The following is a 16,104-nucleotide window of genomic DNA, read 5'->3' as shown; positions in this document are numbered from 1 at the left end:
GTACATGAAGCTTTCGTTAAGCTTATCATACCAATCAAACTTTTTCCAAGGAAGGTGTTTATTGAGCACAATTTTATGTAACAATAGTTATGCACTATCTTGTCAATCCCATATATCTGCAGTTTTTCTTTCTCAAGCAGCTTAGGTCCATTCTTGTCCACTCTACTTTATATGTAACCAAATAAAATAAAATTTCCTCGGTTTTCTTCCTCTTCCTAATGTCTCCGAAACATTATGTTTTCTTTAGAAGTCATTCTGCTAGGTCCACCTCCGTGAGCAGTAATTAAACACATGGTCATCACTGTGGAGAGCACAGAAAGCCTGTGTGTGACAACTTATTTTTCAACTTCAGATGGATTCGTGCCTTCCTTTTCTTTTTTCTTCCTTCACTTCTGTAGCTTACACATTGTTTCATTAAGTTTGTACTGACACAACAGCACCGCGTTTGCTGATGGGCGTCTACGTTGCTTCCCGAATGCGCTATGCTGAAAGATGCCCTCCCGGGCTGTGTTCCCGAAGGGATCTGCCACCGGAGCCGGGATGCCGCGGCCGCAGCCATCCGCCAGCATGGAGAAAAGTGGGCAAAACCGAGGTGGCCGAGGAGCCCGCCCGCGCCGCGTGTCACGCCCGAGCTCTGCCGGGCCCCGGCGCCCCTCGCCCCCTCCCCGGGCCCGGCGGCGGGCGGGGGCAGCGCCGCGCTGGGGGCGGCTCCGCGGCCGCGGCGCCGGGGGCGGTGTCCGCGCTCCGCCCCGCCCCGCCCCGCCCGCTCCCGGCCGTAGGCGCGGGCAGCCGCCGAGCCGCCGCCGGGCGGAGCGCAGCGGAGCTGGGCGAGGGGCGGCGGCGGAGCGGGGCAGGGCAGCGAGGGGCCGGCGGAGAGCGGAGCGGGGCGGAGCGGCCGCCACCCGCCCGGCGGGGCGGTGCGGAGCGGAGCGGCCGCGGGAGGAGCGGGGCGCGGGCGGAGCGGAGCGGAGAGCGGCGGCTGCCGCTGCCTGGATGCCAGAAGCGCCTCTGGAGCCAGCGGCCGGCGGCACCCGGGAGGGCCCGGGAGGGGAGGAGGAGGAGAAGGCGACGGCGGCGGCGGAGGACTCCGGGCGCGGAGAGGAGGAAGCAGGCAGCGCTTGCCATGGCCTCCAACTTTAACGATATAGTCAAGCAGGGCTACGTAAAAATCCGCAGCAGGAAGCTGGGGGTGAGTTCTTTTTCCCTTCGCCGGCCCTGCCCGGGGTGGGGGCAAGGGGCTGTGTATCGCCTCGTCGGCCTGGGGGGCGGTGGTGCCCCGGGCCGGGGCCGCCAGCGTGGGGCGCGGCGACCTGCTGCTGGTGCTGCTGCCGCTGCTGCTGGAGCTGCTGCTAGTTCTGCTGGGGCTGCCGCTGCTGCTGGGGCTGCCGCTGGGGCTGCTGCCGCTGGCGCTGCTGCTGCTTCTGCTGGTGCCGCTGCCGGGGCTTGGACTTCGCTCCCGGCTCCGGAGGGGTCGGTGGGGTTGTGCTGCCAATGCGCCTCGCAGAGAGCCGGCTGCTCCCCGCTCCGGGAGGGCGCCGCTCCTCCCTTCTCTCTCAGCGATCGCCCGCCAGGGTCACTGTCCGCGAGAAGCTGCTCCCTGTGCCCCTGTCCTCCTCGAGTCCCCCAGCCCAGGGCTGACGCACCCCTTTGGCCGTCCCTGTGCTCCCCTGCCCCTCGCCTTGCTGCCTCCGGCAAGGGCTTGGGTGGGGAGAGGAAGGCGCAAGCAGGAGCTGTAAACTTTGTGTACAGATTCTCCCTCTCTCTATCCTTCCCATTTCGGAGAGGGATGTTTTCAATCGGGGCAGGGTCAGAAAACACTCTGCTGATACCGGAGTAACAGAGAAAAGCAGGCGTGGAGATGTGATGGTGTGCTGCCCTCGGGCACGGGGGACTGGGGAATGGGAGCTTGCAGCGTTCCGGGGATGGACAGGGAGGCAACGGGGTGACAGCCTCATGAACCTAAAGGCAGATACAGAGGCTGACAGTGATTAAAACTAGGGGCAGTCTCTTAGGTGAGGGCGGCTGTTCGCAGCGCCCACCGGGATGCTCAGCGACGCCGCGTGTGCTGTCAGACTGGCCATGGGCACTTTCCCTGAAGGGGTGCAGCAAATCTTGAAAAGTGAAGTTGGAGCAGAGTGTGTGCAGAGGTCAGGATTTTCTAAACTTCAGTCGGTCCCGGGCATCATAGGTTTGGGCTGTCTCCTACCTTTTGTGAGCGAACAGGAATGCTTGCTTGCGCAGGTACTTGATGTTGCCAGTAATCCTGAAAGGTCCAAGTCCCTGTTGCCCTGAGGCTGGGAGGAGGTCTGGGGTTCTTTGTGTTCACTCTTAAGGTTTTCCTTCAGGTGTGCAGAAAAGTGCAGTGTCTCCATCAGCTCTCCCTTCCAGGAAGGTGGTCCCTCCCTGCTTCCCCTGAAACGTAGCAGCAGGGACCATGTGAAATCAGCCCTCCTCCAAGTCGTGCTCTGTGAGCTTATCACAGTGCTAATATTTATCTCCTCCTCCCCCTCTCTCCCTTCCCCCCCAGATGCTGTGCATTGCTTGCAGACACAGTGTGCAGGATGGTGGGACACTAATCATAAATTGACCTTTGGAGCACTTTGGTGACTTGGCAGGGCTGTTAATTTCAAAAGAGCGCAGGAAAGTTTCGTCCAAACCCGTAATAGCCTCAACTACAAATGTTTGAGAGATGGTGTAAATTCAAAGAGAATGGATGCTCTTAATGATTTTGCAACCCCAAAGTCACTCTGTGTATCAGTCAAGCATTAATCTTATCTGAAGAAGCAATTTCTAAGCCTCAGTTTGTTTCTGGCAGTCCTCTGCTTAACCTTTGCTCATCAGTTTTTCCCCTGCTCAGCAGTGTTATTGCATGGGCCCAACACAAAGCAGGGAGATGATGGTATCCCATCACCTTGATGTTAGTAGCTGGAAGCAGAGTTAATCTATTTGCTTTGCAAATCTGGCTTTGAAGCCATCTCAAGTGTCCTTTAAGTGTGAAATTATGTATATGCATATCTCTATGTATGCAAATACTTTTATATATCTATGTCTATATCATACGTGCAACAAATGTAGAGTTCATATTGCAGGAATCTTGGATGATACTTGCTGACCTGTGTAAAAAATTTGTGAAGAGAGTGATATTTCATTTTATGTAGCTTGAATATTTTGTTTTGAAGATGTCATCTGATTTTTTAAGGGAGATACATAAAACTTTTTTTTGCACAGATGTTTTCCATGGTCATAATGATTATCGTACCTCTACACTAAGCAGAAGGGAAATTGTTCATATGGTGTCTGTGGAGGATTTTCTCCTACTGAAGTGTGTGAGGGTGACAATTCAGACTATACAGCCTCAGGCAGGTGGTAGTATAAGCTTAAATATGACATATGGAAATGCACATGTGAATAAATCTATTAAATGAAATTTAAAAGGGATTATATTTTATAGAAAATAGCATCAAAATTCAAATGAATATGATGGTTGAAAGCTATGAATATGTGTGTATATATCCATAGCTAATTGGATTCTCGTGACTGAATATCTAAATTAATTCAATTTTTATTCACCCAGTGAAACGTTAAAGGTTTTTCTTTTTTTCCTTTATATCTGTCTCCAAGTCCAAACCTTAATGACTTGCACTGGAGCCATCATAATGTAGGTGGATACTTCAGTTTTCAATAATATAAATGTCTGCTAGAAAATGAGTATTTTTAACTTCCAAAAATACAAACAAACTGAAAAGATGGAAGAGAGCTATAGGTTCTGGAAACTAATAGTAAGATACTTTTTAAATATGGCAATAGAATTTTATCTCTTGCTATGTTATGGGTAGCTTTTTTTTGGGACATAATAGTCTACATTCTTTGAATATTTCAAAGTCTCCTGAAAAGCAGATTGATTAAAACTTGGAGAGCTGAGGTGTCTAATACCAATTTTAGTGCTAGACTTGGGCAATACAACTAATTCTAACCTTTAGGCTGATAGCCAATTTGTTATGGAAATTCTTCCAATTCAGCTTTTATTCTGTTTTGTTTTGTGACTGAGGGAGCCCTGGCTAGGAATCAAATGTATACTTCAATAGTATATTTTCATTTTATTGAAAAAAACCCACAACAACAAACTTTCATTTAGGGAGACCTTTCTGGTAGAATTTACTTCTTTAAGAATTTAATTTACAGAAAACCAAGTAGTAAATCTTAATCTAATTATAAAATAGAAATGCTCATTTATTTTTTTTAATGTATTATGTTTACTTCTGACGTTTTAAACCTGTACCTTGCTTTAAGTACTTGTTACCCTGTCTGCCTACTCCCCACATACCTTCAAATTCTATTCATTGTATTCATGAAGTCAGGACTCAAGCTGTTTTCCCATCAGTAATTGATTCTGTTCAGAAAAGTGATTTGAAGACAAAAATGATGCCTAAATCATGGAAATACATGGCAAGAAGAACTGCAAGAATTTGTCCTTACTTTTTTGTTTAGTGATACTTGATTATTAACTTTTATTTTGCCTGCTTTTCAGTGTAATCCTTACGTGCTTGTTTACAGAAATTCATTAATAAGTAAATTGTAAGTAAATAAGTCAATTGTTCTGACAGGCCAGTATTTTCAAGTAGACCTCATTGTTCTGATTACTTTATGATGCTAAAGGTGCTTTTGTTGTAAGGTTGGATAGTCAGCTGAGGAGGTTTACCAGCCACTCTGTTGATGTATTCTGACACTGGGAGTATCATGGTTTCTGCCATGAAGATATCAGGCCACAAAGAGACATCCAGCCACTCTGAACACTTAGTCTGTCTCCTTACTTTTGTTAGGCATGAACTGTACTTGAAACCTTTTATCTGGTGCCTTGAAATGTCAAATATATGTTCAAGGCTATATGCAGTAGGCAAGCTCATGTGTATTCATCATGTCTTCATCAAGGTATCACGGTGTCTTTGAAACTTAGAAACTGTAGTCATTGAGGATGACTGTAATGAAAACATCTTTATAAAATCTGTTTCCCTGAAGCCTAAATATGACTTTCTTTTCAGTGCCCTGGCATTCCCACATTGTTTGATATTTTGCTTTTCTCTAACACTGCATAAAGGAAATACTCATTCTAGCAGCCATTACATTTGATCTGTGTGACCCTTCTTTGAAATAAATTTGATTGTGATGTGGTCTGCTGTTCAGATCAGAATAGGTCATTTGTGTAGTATGGAATAGGACTTTGTTGCCTTTGTTCTTTTGGACTCTTTCGTACTTGTGTCACATTAAAATTCATATGACACAATTTTGTACTGCGCTGACTGTGCTTATAGGCTGAAACTTTCTTGCAGCAGATTGGAATCCCTTTGTTGCCTCCTAATAAACTAAGCTGTGAGGATTTCGTGCCTTGCTGAAGTGCTGTTTCTCAGAAAAAAACCCACAATTTGATGTCACATTAGGAAGTGTAAATAAAAATGAACATTGTGTCACTTTGATAGTCTTGTTTTGACCCGTATCAACCTTCGAAGTCATAATCTTACTGTTTGTTTGTTTTTGTCTTTTTTTTGTCATGCCTCAGCCATAGAATGAAGGAATTATATCTCTTGGAAATTTTCATTTCTTTTGTTAATAATTACTTATTTTTCTGTGTTTCCACACACTAAGTGGGATTATTTTCTGGGTGCTTCAGTTTATACTCTCATATAGCTATCCTAAGAGAAAATTGTACTTGCCAGTCAGTCTTGATTGAGTAATAAATAGTAGGTTGCTCTTAGTCACCAAATTAGAAGTTTTACCTTATAACCTCCCCCTATTTTTAACCATACTTTTAGATCATTACATGTGCCTTTTCTGTAAATGAACACAGTGTTTTTCCTTCTGCAGTTAACCCCATTTTCAATCAATCAGGGCTAACAATGCTATGAATACGAACAACTGATTGCAGTGTGGTTCCTCTTGAAATAATGCACTCTTACAAAATCCTAACATTCAATTGATATTGTGTGTATATTTTGGGTGAAGAAAGAAAGGGGACCTGAAAAATTTCTTGGGTTTGAGATTACATTGATTGATCGCACTGGCTCTGCAAGTGGGTTGTGATGAATACAGAGGGCAAAGTAAAGGTTCTTCTATTTCTTTGAGTTGCCACAGCATATACAAAGAAACAAAAAAAACACATGAAAAAGTACAAACAAGTAGTGCACCTGGAATGGATAGCCTTTCCGTAGATTGTTTTATATTATTATCTATGGGAAAGGTGCTCAGACCGATTGTAAGCACTGAGATTACCTTTTATATAACTGCATCCTGACCGGTGATACAAACTGTGAGTTACATCTTGGAGTATGAAAATAATTCACATGAAACTATAAAACCTTACTTCCTATTTATAATGAATTAATTTTAATTTTTAGGAAGCTCCACATGGACAGGATTTAGATTGCAGATTCCTTCCTTGTAAAGGAGTTGCTTTTTCACAATAGTTCAAGGCAACCTGAGATACGGAATTAAAAGGATTTCACCATTATCCATTAAAGAAGCTAGTCACATTCACTGCTTAACACTGAAAGTATCATTTAAAATACCAATAATTACTCCTTTCATTTTTCTTGCTACATTTATGTGAATGGATTTGAAGAATTAAAAGGAAAATACATGGATTTCCAATTCGGTCATTATGGAAAGAACAATCATCTTGAGCTTCTGACCAGTTTTTATTGATTAAGCCTGTTGTACAGGAAATTGAAAGAAATATCTTGCAGCTATGGTAAACAAGGACAAAAAGTCCCACAACTTTTTATGCTAATGTTTGTGTTAAAGCAACTTGTGGGTCAGGTTTGTGGTAAGAACTTTGAGGTTGCTGTGCTTCCCAGTTATTTTCTTGATGTGCTTTTCCACCTCTTAATTCCCAAGAGGTGTGATAGCCAAAGGGCTAGTAATTTTGTAATGGCTGGCACTTACTTAGAGTCAAATAGTTCTTTCTTGTAGATAGCATATCACAACCATGTTATCAATGGATTATAGATACTAGTATTTTTACTCGTGTGTAATACCATTGGCCTCAGTGAGATTACACTTTAGCTATGTGAAGATTACACAAAGAAGTGTTTGTACAGACACTCTCTCTCTTTCACTTGCATATTGTGAAATGGTAAAATTTTGTTGAGAATTTTTTGTATCTCCTGGAAGGACTTCTGTTTTTTCATTTAGGAGTCTGTCATGTTTTTGTTATAATGGACATTATAACCTGATGAAAAGATCCTGAAGTCAATTTAGGAACCCATTAACTTTGGTGGCTTTGGTTCAGTGTCCATGTGGGAACATTAGCCACATGCATAGAACATGAATTTCCTTGTTGTAAAATGCCTTTCAAATCCTACTCAAAGGAATTGTCCTTTCTGAAATTGGTAATTATGGAAGGAACATGTTCTGTGAGTCCTTGAAATATACAAGGAATTATTCATGTAATTCCAGTAGTGAGTTTTCTTCCTAGTTTTTTAGAAATAATCTCTCTTCAAATCATTCATTCAGATTTTTGCAAGCAGTGCAAAATGCTTTATAGCTGTTGCCTGGCAACAACATATTCAGGCAACAGCGTATGTGAGTCAGTTGTTATATGTTTATATATGTGGCTGTGTATAGAGCATATATTTTAGATAGATACTAATGAGACATTTTTAAAAAAGCATGCTATGAAATGCTCTTTTTAAAAATAATAAAATTCAAATAAAGCTTTTGGGGTCTACATTACCCTGGAAAGTTTGTCTTTTGTTTTAGGTTATGTGAAAGATCAGCTATCTGAATAGCTTTCCACAAATGTCATGATGTAGTTAATATACTTCCATTCAGTCTGAGCAAGCAGTGTAAAATATTCTCTTTGTTGAAGGCAAGCAATATTTTCTATGTATGGATGCTAAATTATATCCTTCACCATTCTTTAAATTAATAATGTGTTATTGAACCAAAAAGTGGGTCTTTTAGTGTGTACTGTAGCCTTTCATGTATACTATATTTGAAATAATAATTGTGAATGTTGCACTGCAATTTTTGATTTTAATCTTTGGAACTTGCAGTGCAACTCTAAGATTCAAAATTATTGTGGTGTATTACTGTAAGGAATTATAGTTTGATTTTTTTTTTCCGGCGAAAATACAGACTTTAAATAGTGTAAAATTTCTTGAAGAAAATTAATAAAGAAAAACAAGAAAACCTTTTGCTACTGTGGAGAAAGTTTCTATGTGGTAGGACAAAATTAAAAACTTAGAAAAAAGATTTTAGTAAGAGTAGAGTGTGTGCAGTAACTGCCTTGACCCTTGGGCACATAAATGCTTATTTTCAATTAATGTTTTTTTAGATTTCAGAAAACATGTTCACACATCCTGTCTGAGGAAAAAAATCTGTGTGATTGATAGATACAGCTCATAAACCACTATACCTGAAAACTTTGTACAAGTCAAGAGAGTTCCGAAGAGTGAGATTTGTATCAGAATTGAATCTCCTGTCTCCAGGAGTACTCTTAGTGGATAGGATAGGGTAGGGTAGGGTAGGGTAGGGTAGGGTAGGGTAGGGTAGGGTAGGGTTGGGTAGGGTAGGATAGCTTTCTTGGAAAGAGTTTTCAAGATGAAGGTTAATTTTGAAGTCTACTTAGAAATTAAGGGGGAAAAAAAAAGCCTTTTGTAAGGTAGTTATGAAATATGCTTCTTCTCAAATGTGATCTCCCCTGCCAAATAAGTCTTCCAGATTCTGCCGCTTTTTAACAATTGCAATGTGTGAAACATGGCATCGCTGTCATACTGAGAGGTTACAAGCCCATGCAAATGGAGCCTCCCAGGAATTACTGTTCACTTAAGATGCACATAAATTAGGAAGATAATTAAAGGAAGTGTGTAAATCTTTTAAAAGATTGATCTTCTTTCTCTCTGTTGTTCAGTTGCCAAAATGTCCCTCATCATCTCCGGCTTATCTGGGCTGAACTTTGGAAAGGTTGTATTCATTAACATGTCAGTGAGGAATTAGAAGCACACAGCATGGACTAGACCTGGAGAAAAAAGTTACAATGTCTGCTGGAGGAAGGGCTCTTTGGTATATTTCCCCTACCCATTCATTGCAAAAAGAATTAATAGCAAAGTTTAATATTGAAAGGCTGTCACCACTGTAGAACCAAATTACTACCATCTTTGAGAAAGAAATCCTTGATACTTCCATTACTCTCTGTTTATCCCTGGATTTTTTCTTTATTTGAGTCTTGCTCCGAGGTACCCTGTCCTCAGAGTGAATTGTGTGTTCTCATTCCTCATGCAAACACTTTTTTTGCCTGCAAAGAGAAGAGAGTGCATGAAGTCTTGCCAAACAAGAATACAAAAGAGTTTTCTGAATGAGTGGTCATAATTATTGGTATTGTACAATGCCTAAAAAGATGAGGAAGCTTCATTTTAACTGAAGTTGACATGTTCAATTATTAATTGCTAGATTAGTATGATGATAATAAGGTGTATGGTATGTATAATATATATTAAAAATAGTATAACCGTAAATCCCCAACAGCAAAGGGTGGAGGTTAATTTTCATGGCCATAGCAAGATTATTAAAATAAAAGGTATTATACTGAGTTTTATTTTCTGTACCTCTAGTATCTTAAGCTACAGAATGAATTCTAGAGCTTTTTGCACTGTGGATGAAATAACCTCTCTTGAAAAGACAAAAATCTTTGTACTGGTATGTTGGACTCAGTATTAGAAAAGTTAAATTGTAGTCTTTTGCAGAGACATAATTTGTAATCTTGAGCACTTTGATTCGTTCCAGCCTTATTCTCGATTATACTAAGCCCACTGTACACTACATAAATTAAATCTAAAGCTGTGTTAAGACCCCTTATACCAGCATAGAGAATGCTTTTAATGTAAATGGGAAACAGGCTTTCTGAGCTTAACTTTTCTGTTTGTAAAATCAGTATAATCTCTTCTCACCCATGATTGCTTTATTTTGTTTGTCTCAACTATAAACTCATGCTACATTCTCCTTTAAAATGAATATGTTGGCTAATGCTGACTGTGGTCAAAGTATTTTTAGGTGCTACACCTCTATAGAAAACACTGGAATAATTCATACTTCGTTTTTGATTTTTGAGTTTCATAACTGTGGAATGGTTAAGGTTGAAGGGACCTCAGGAGGTCACCTGATCCAACCTCTCTCTCAGGCAGGGTCACTGTCTATTTTAATGTTGTATGAAGAGTTTTGGTTGAAAAGAAACTTTTGCTTGTGTTTAATTTAATTCTTCAATGGATTTTTTTTTTTATTACAGTCAGAATTTGTTCTGTAATTTATTTTAGATTTTTGTATGTAAAGAAGGAAAATATTGTGCATTTTCTACCCAGATGTTATTGATAGAAATGACTGCTCATCAGTTTTCAGTTTTCTTCTTAGAAACAAATGGAATAGGAATGCTAGAAGTCTGAAGTTGGTAACTTTGATAGGACCTATATTTCTTTTGCCCTGAGACAAAATTATAGCACACAATCTAAAGTGCTGGAGAACTTCACTTTCAAAAGTAGATACTGAAATATTTAAGGTAGAATTGTTCACATTTTACTTGGCAGAACAATCCTGAAAGCTGAATACGGTGCATGAGACAACTTCATAATTGCTTAGGTTGCTTGTCTGCAGTTTCTGACCTCAGCCATTCAGAAAAGCTGTATTTCTCAAATACATGGCACGTAAAGTAACAACCGTATTTTAAAGCAGGGGGGATGTTACATGATAAAGATGTTACTGCAAGATTGTTTTCCTTTCCTAGTGCAGTGTATTACTGGTCAGATTTTGAGAAGGCATCAGTTGTCTCATTTCCAATTTTTATAAAAGGCATATTCTTCAACGAAAAAGCTTGAAACCCCTTACTCTCTAGGCTTATGTGAAGCATTCTGCTAAGAATTGCTAATACTTAGCCTTAAGTTGTATGTTGTACCCATAATATCTTGGAGTTCTGCATGGGGAACATGTATTTGCATGGTCCTACAGAGGAAGGTCTGTGGGGCTTTGTGCAGGTTGTAGGGTGAATCAGTTGAGTCCCCTCGTAGAGCCTAGAGATAACAAAATGCATTGTTTCTTGAGGAATTCTACCTACACCATATATGCAATAAAAGAGCACTGTAGAAGCATTTATTCAGAGGAAATCTGTAAGGTTGCAAAAAAAAAAAAAAAAAAGAAAAAAAAAAAGAAAAATCAAATTATGGTTTGCCCTTAATAGTAATACTAGTCTGAATGCTTCCAGAAGATTTGTAGTATTCAATATTGTCAGGGCACTGGTTTGCCTACAACAAAAAAAGTAATTTTTTTTCTGCAAGAAAGGAATAATTTTGAGATCACTGAATGATTGGGATCTTCAGTGTGTCATAGCATAAAGAAAAAGGTTGAAGATGTACTGGGTAGCCTTTGCTAATAAGAGTATTTGTTGAACCTTTTTCATTATCAACACATGTAGGTGGTGATGTATTTAATGAAGTCGAGTTCCCTCATCATGTTACATTTTTCCAATTATTGAATAATCTGGATGTCTGGGTTTTTTTTGATAATGAAAATTCTCATGTAGAACCGTCCAAAAGAAAAATAAGGGAAAGGAAGCTACTTTTGGCTTTAAGTGTGAGCATGTAGATGAATTAGATCATCTGTTTCAGGTGTAGGTAATAGTTACCTTCATTAGATCTCGCTGCTCAGTGTCAGCACATCTTCAATTTCTTCTGGTGAGTTGTAAGATCAAATGTTTTTACTGGGAAAGGTGTGTAACAGACAAAAAGTTTCTCAGCACTAAATCTGCATTTGTCCATAAATTTTGGCTAGTGAGAATTAGTGAAAATTAGTTTTGCAAAAAGCAGAGTGAAAAATTCTGATATCTGTCTTCCCTGATGGAGCAGAATCTCTGACAGCTGTTATTGCCAATAATGACATGTGATGTAATAAATTGGTAAATATTTTTTAAAATGTAGCAGAAGGAATAAGCAAAAGGAAGGAAGCAGTCTGCTGTAGTCTGATGTTGTTGCAGAAAAACAAGAATGGAATTATTTTTATGGTCCCGGAGGTCTTAATAAAGAACACTGCAGTTTTTTAAAAGTGAAGTAGATACATTAATGCAAAGGCTCTATTTCTAGAATATAAACTATTACACATTGCAGGAGTTGTCCAAGACCCAGGGGCCAAATGGAATATTACGGAGTCACGGCCATTTCAGAAGGTTCAGGTTATTTTAAAGAATTAGGTCTGAATGCTTGTAGTGTGTCATTAGAGATGACTCTTTTCAGACACTTCCTAATCATTTGGGATGAAGATAATGCTTACAAATCATGAAAGGGAGCTGTAACTAATGGTAACAGCTTAACAGCTGGCAGAGAACATTGGCTAAACTATCGGATTAGGAATCTGAGGTGCATTGAAAATGGAAACGTCACAGTGAGACGTAAGGAGGAATCTGTGGAACAGCCATGGAATAGATTTATGTGAGATTTATGGCCAATGAGAGGAAAATTTATTCTGGTGTACCTCACAGTGTATTTATGAGGATAGACGTTGCTGTAGCAGCTTTTATACAATAATATACCCATAGCGTTTAGTTGTATTGCTTTGGGATTTTTTGAACTGAAGGAGAAACTAGAAAAGTAAATGGTACATGTAAATATTTTTTACATGATTTTGACATGATTATAACATAATGCAGTGTATGTCTCAAGAGAACCCAGAGGTTAAATATGTTTCAAAATGGTTTTGGAAGTGTATTTTCCAGAATTCTGGATGTCAGAAAACAATTTTTGCCTGGATTTTTTTTTCCTCTTCTCTGAAATGGAAAATTTTTGCTGTGTTTCTGTATAATATTATTTTATGGCTTAGAGTCATTGTGCTTAAAAATAAAGGATATTCAAGGTGAATCTATCCTATCCTGCAATCTAAACAAAATGTAATTTAAAACTAGCGAGGTGGTACCTCTTGTTTGATCCTTCAGAATCTTTTCTTTCTTCTACGCCTGACTTACCTGAAACATTTCCTTGACCAGTATAACTAGTTGATCTTCTAGTAGCAAAACTAACAGTTTTTTTCCTGTAATTTGGAAGTTACTAGAAAGAATATATACCCATTCTCATTTAAACAAAAAATACTTTCTCAATTTACTTGTACTGATTAAAAGGGTCTGAACTAATAATGGGTCAAATATCTGCTTGTGGATGGAAAAGCATATGAAGGAATTCAGTGTCCTTCTGTACATGCCAGGCTTTTAAGTTTAGGAAAATGTACGAAGTTGTAAATTACATTGATTTTGTTGACCTGAGCTTACCTGCAGTGGTGGCACAGCGGCACTGTCGCTGGTGCTCAGGGCTGAGCCGAATGCACAATAGATGAAATGAGTTAAACAGGAGATCTGAAATGGGGAATGCTGCTAGCCACCCTTTGAAGTCAGCTTTAGAGAGCTATAAAACAAAGCAGAGCTGACTGCATTGCCATTAAGATGATCGTGACTGAAATAGTGAGAATGGAAGCTCAACTAGCAATACATAATTACCAAGAGATTCTTGATTTTTGTCACTAGTGTTTTTTTATTAAGTTAGGCTTGCAGTGAGTTTATAAACAAATACAGAGGGAAGACCTCTGGTAAAGAGAGCCAAACCTGCCCTTGATTGTGCAAGTGTCTCTGAAGGTGTGTGTGTTTGAAGGTGTTGCACACCAGCCTCAGGGCTCACCATAGCAGTGCTTGGACCAAGCTTCCTTCGGTCAGTCCTTTGTTACAGCAATTTCATAAAATTCTTTCAATCCCATCAAATGCTATTAAAACCTAAACCAGGCAAAGCAGATCCTCATCTTCAAAATTATTTTTCTAAGTAGGCAGGTAGTTTTAGGACTGCATCCCATGTAAATGGGATTTGTTCAGATTTATGCCTCAGCTTTTCTTCAGAATCAGGAGGGTTAAAAAGCTCAGTTTCTGAACCCAAAAATTGAAATGCTTGTGTAATATTTTGTCCTCGGGACCAGATGCCTTAGGCATAGGCCTTTAATCCCTGTGCCCTAGTTACAGCAATTAAGGTTCATGAAATATAAATTTTGTTACATATGCATCTTAGTTTCTTCTTTTTTATTCAGTTTCAAAATCAGTCTGAAATATTAATGATCATATTAAATGGACTCTGTTATGTGAATTGCTGTTAATATTGCATTCTAGTTATCCTTAACAGATGCAATGAATGAGATTTTCTAACATTTAGACTTAAATGCACGTTCTCTTGCTGAAAGAAATCTTGACTTTAATAATAGAGTTTCTTTGTAGGTCTGCCTCGTTATCTGCATTTAAATAAAAAGTTGCTGAAGGTATTCAGCACTTTGGAAAACCACGGCTTATAATTGTTCATGATTTCTAGTGCTGCAGTGCAAATTAATCATTGTAGAACTGTGCTGGGGAGAACAGAAATGCCTAACAGCGTTGTGGTCCCTGCCCAAAAGAGCTTACGCTCCAACATCTGAGATGTTAAACCTATCCTTCAAAGTCTCGTGGCATTTTTTTATTTCACAGAAAGATTTCTCTCAACCTAAATCTATCATCCATTTCTGCCATCCTGTCTATGCAAATAGATTGCTGAAGCTTGATTATAACAGTTCCTTTCTCCCCCCACACAGATGAAGAAACAGTCACTCATTTGAATGAAGTCCCCATCAGTGCAGGTTTTTTTGGGACCAGTGATAAGTAATGAGGGTATAGAAGTGGAAAACCAATTTCATTTAAGTGGTTCAATAAAAGAAGTGCTGTCTGCATGGCAACAGGTATAGCCATGCTAGATTATATTTTACTTATAGAGATAGTAGTCCCTTTCTATAGATATGAAAGCTCTCAAATGAAAAATTCACAGCCTTCCTGGGGGGTTTGTTTTCTTTTTTGAAGGCAGAGGCGTATGTCACTGTAAAACAACTATATGTACTTTAATGTGGCCAGAAAAGAGGCACTTAGCTGTTCCACTGCAAAAAGAATGAGTTAATAAACCCGGCACACAATCTGTCTCTGCTGTAGCTCTTGGCACACAACAGCCCTAATTGGTGGAAGCTATTGAGGCCTTAATTGCTGATTTTGCAGTACTGCCATGTTTACTGATAAGGTTTAATGCAAGCTAAAATTTGTTAACTAGAGAGAAACAGTCACACTTGCGTGAAGAGTGTGAGGACAAACAGCAGGCTTTTCTGAAGCACCAAATGATGACGAGATATTTCAACACGTGGCATCATTAGATTTGTCCTTTGAGGCTCTTGAAAAGCCTTTCTTTGAGCAAAAGAGCAAGGAAAACTTCGTGTCATACAGCTAGTGCTGAAATAAGCCTATAGCTGAAGGGACAGTGTTTGATTCACCTCCCTGATTTACATGATGTTGCTCTGTTCTGAATAGATGACGGATCATTGTATTTAAACATTAAGACCTTTAGTTCTTGAACTGAGATATCCTCGCATTTTATTTTTAACATTATTACTACACTATAATACAATGGCCTTTTGAGCTACTAACCTGCTGTTTCATTTCTGAACTATTAAGTTAAAAATCATTGTTATTTGCATTTGAGTTTATGTAGTAGTAATAAAAATACCAAATAATTATGTTTTATGGCTGTTTATGTCCAAAAAGCTAAAAGGGAAAATAAATGGAAATGTGTTTTGTACTTAACGTAACACTCTGGAAGTGCCTTATTTTGTGTCTTAGCATGTTTTTCATATACTGCATGCATGGCTTGGAGCAGAGGAAAGTGTAAGATGCTGGCTGAGTGAAAACCAGATGCTGCTGTGAGCTCCTAATGAGTTTTTTTCTTCATTTTTGTAAAATGAAACTATTCAAAGAGATTTTGTGCTTGCATATGATTAAGATCTATTTAATATTGTTACTGGACATACTGTATCTAGAGTATATTCTCCAAGCATCTCAGACAGTTCATAAATTGTGCATCTGCATGTGTATAAAAGAGGAGATATTTGAAGTTCTTAACACAGTGCTTTAATCCAATATTTATTAATGTTCAGGAGAGGAGAAACGTCATGTTCATCAAGTGTACTGAGAAAACTAATAGTAATTAGCATTATATTAATTTTTTCTGCAGCTTAAATGGAAATTTTGTCAAACAT

The 16,104-nt window shown here is 39.4% G+C and overlaps 1 protein-coding gene across 2 annotated transcripts in view; it reads left to right on the top strand.

Moving 5' to 3' along the window:
* The first annotated feature begins 763 nt into the window (after positions 1–763).
* The window catches only part of DOK6 (docking protein 6), a 251,085-nt gene continuing 235,744 nt past the window's right edge, over positions 764–16,104 (top strand). The window contains exon 1 of one of the 2 annotated variants that reach the window (XM_064432511.1): positions 764–1,189. In XM_064432511.1, the coding sequence (XP_064288581.1) occupies positions 1,124–1,189 (66 nt within the window). In that variant the 5' untranslated portion in view covers positions 764–1,123. The remainder of the gene's footprint in view (positions 1,190–16,104) is intronic. The other variant, XM_064432502.1, reaches the window with a different exon arrangement.

The sequence above is a fragment of the Passer domesticus genome, chromosome 1 (assembly GCF_036417665.1).
Source record: "Passer domesticus isolate bPasDom1 chromosome 1, bPasDom1.hap1, whole genome shotgun sequence".
Classification (NCBI taxonomy): Eukaryota; Metazoa; Chordata; class Aves; order Passeriformes; family Passeridae; genus Passer; species Passer domesticus.
Note: the sequence above shows the minus strand (reverse complement) of the source record. Positions and strands in the feature narration are given on the sequence as shown.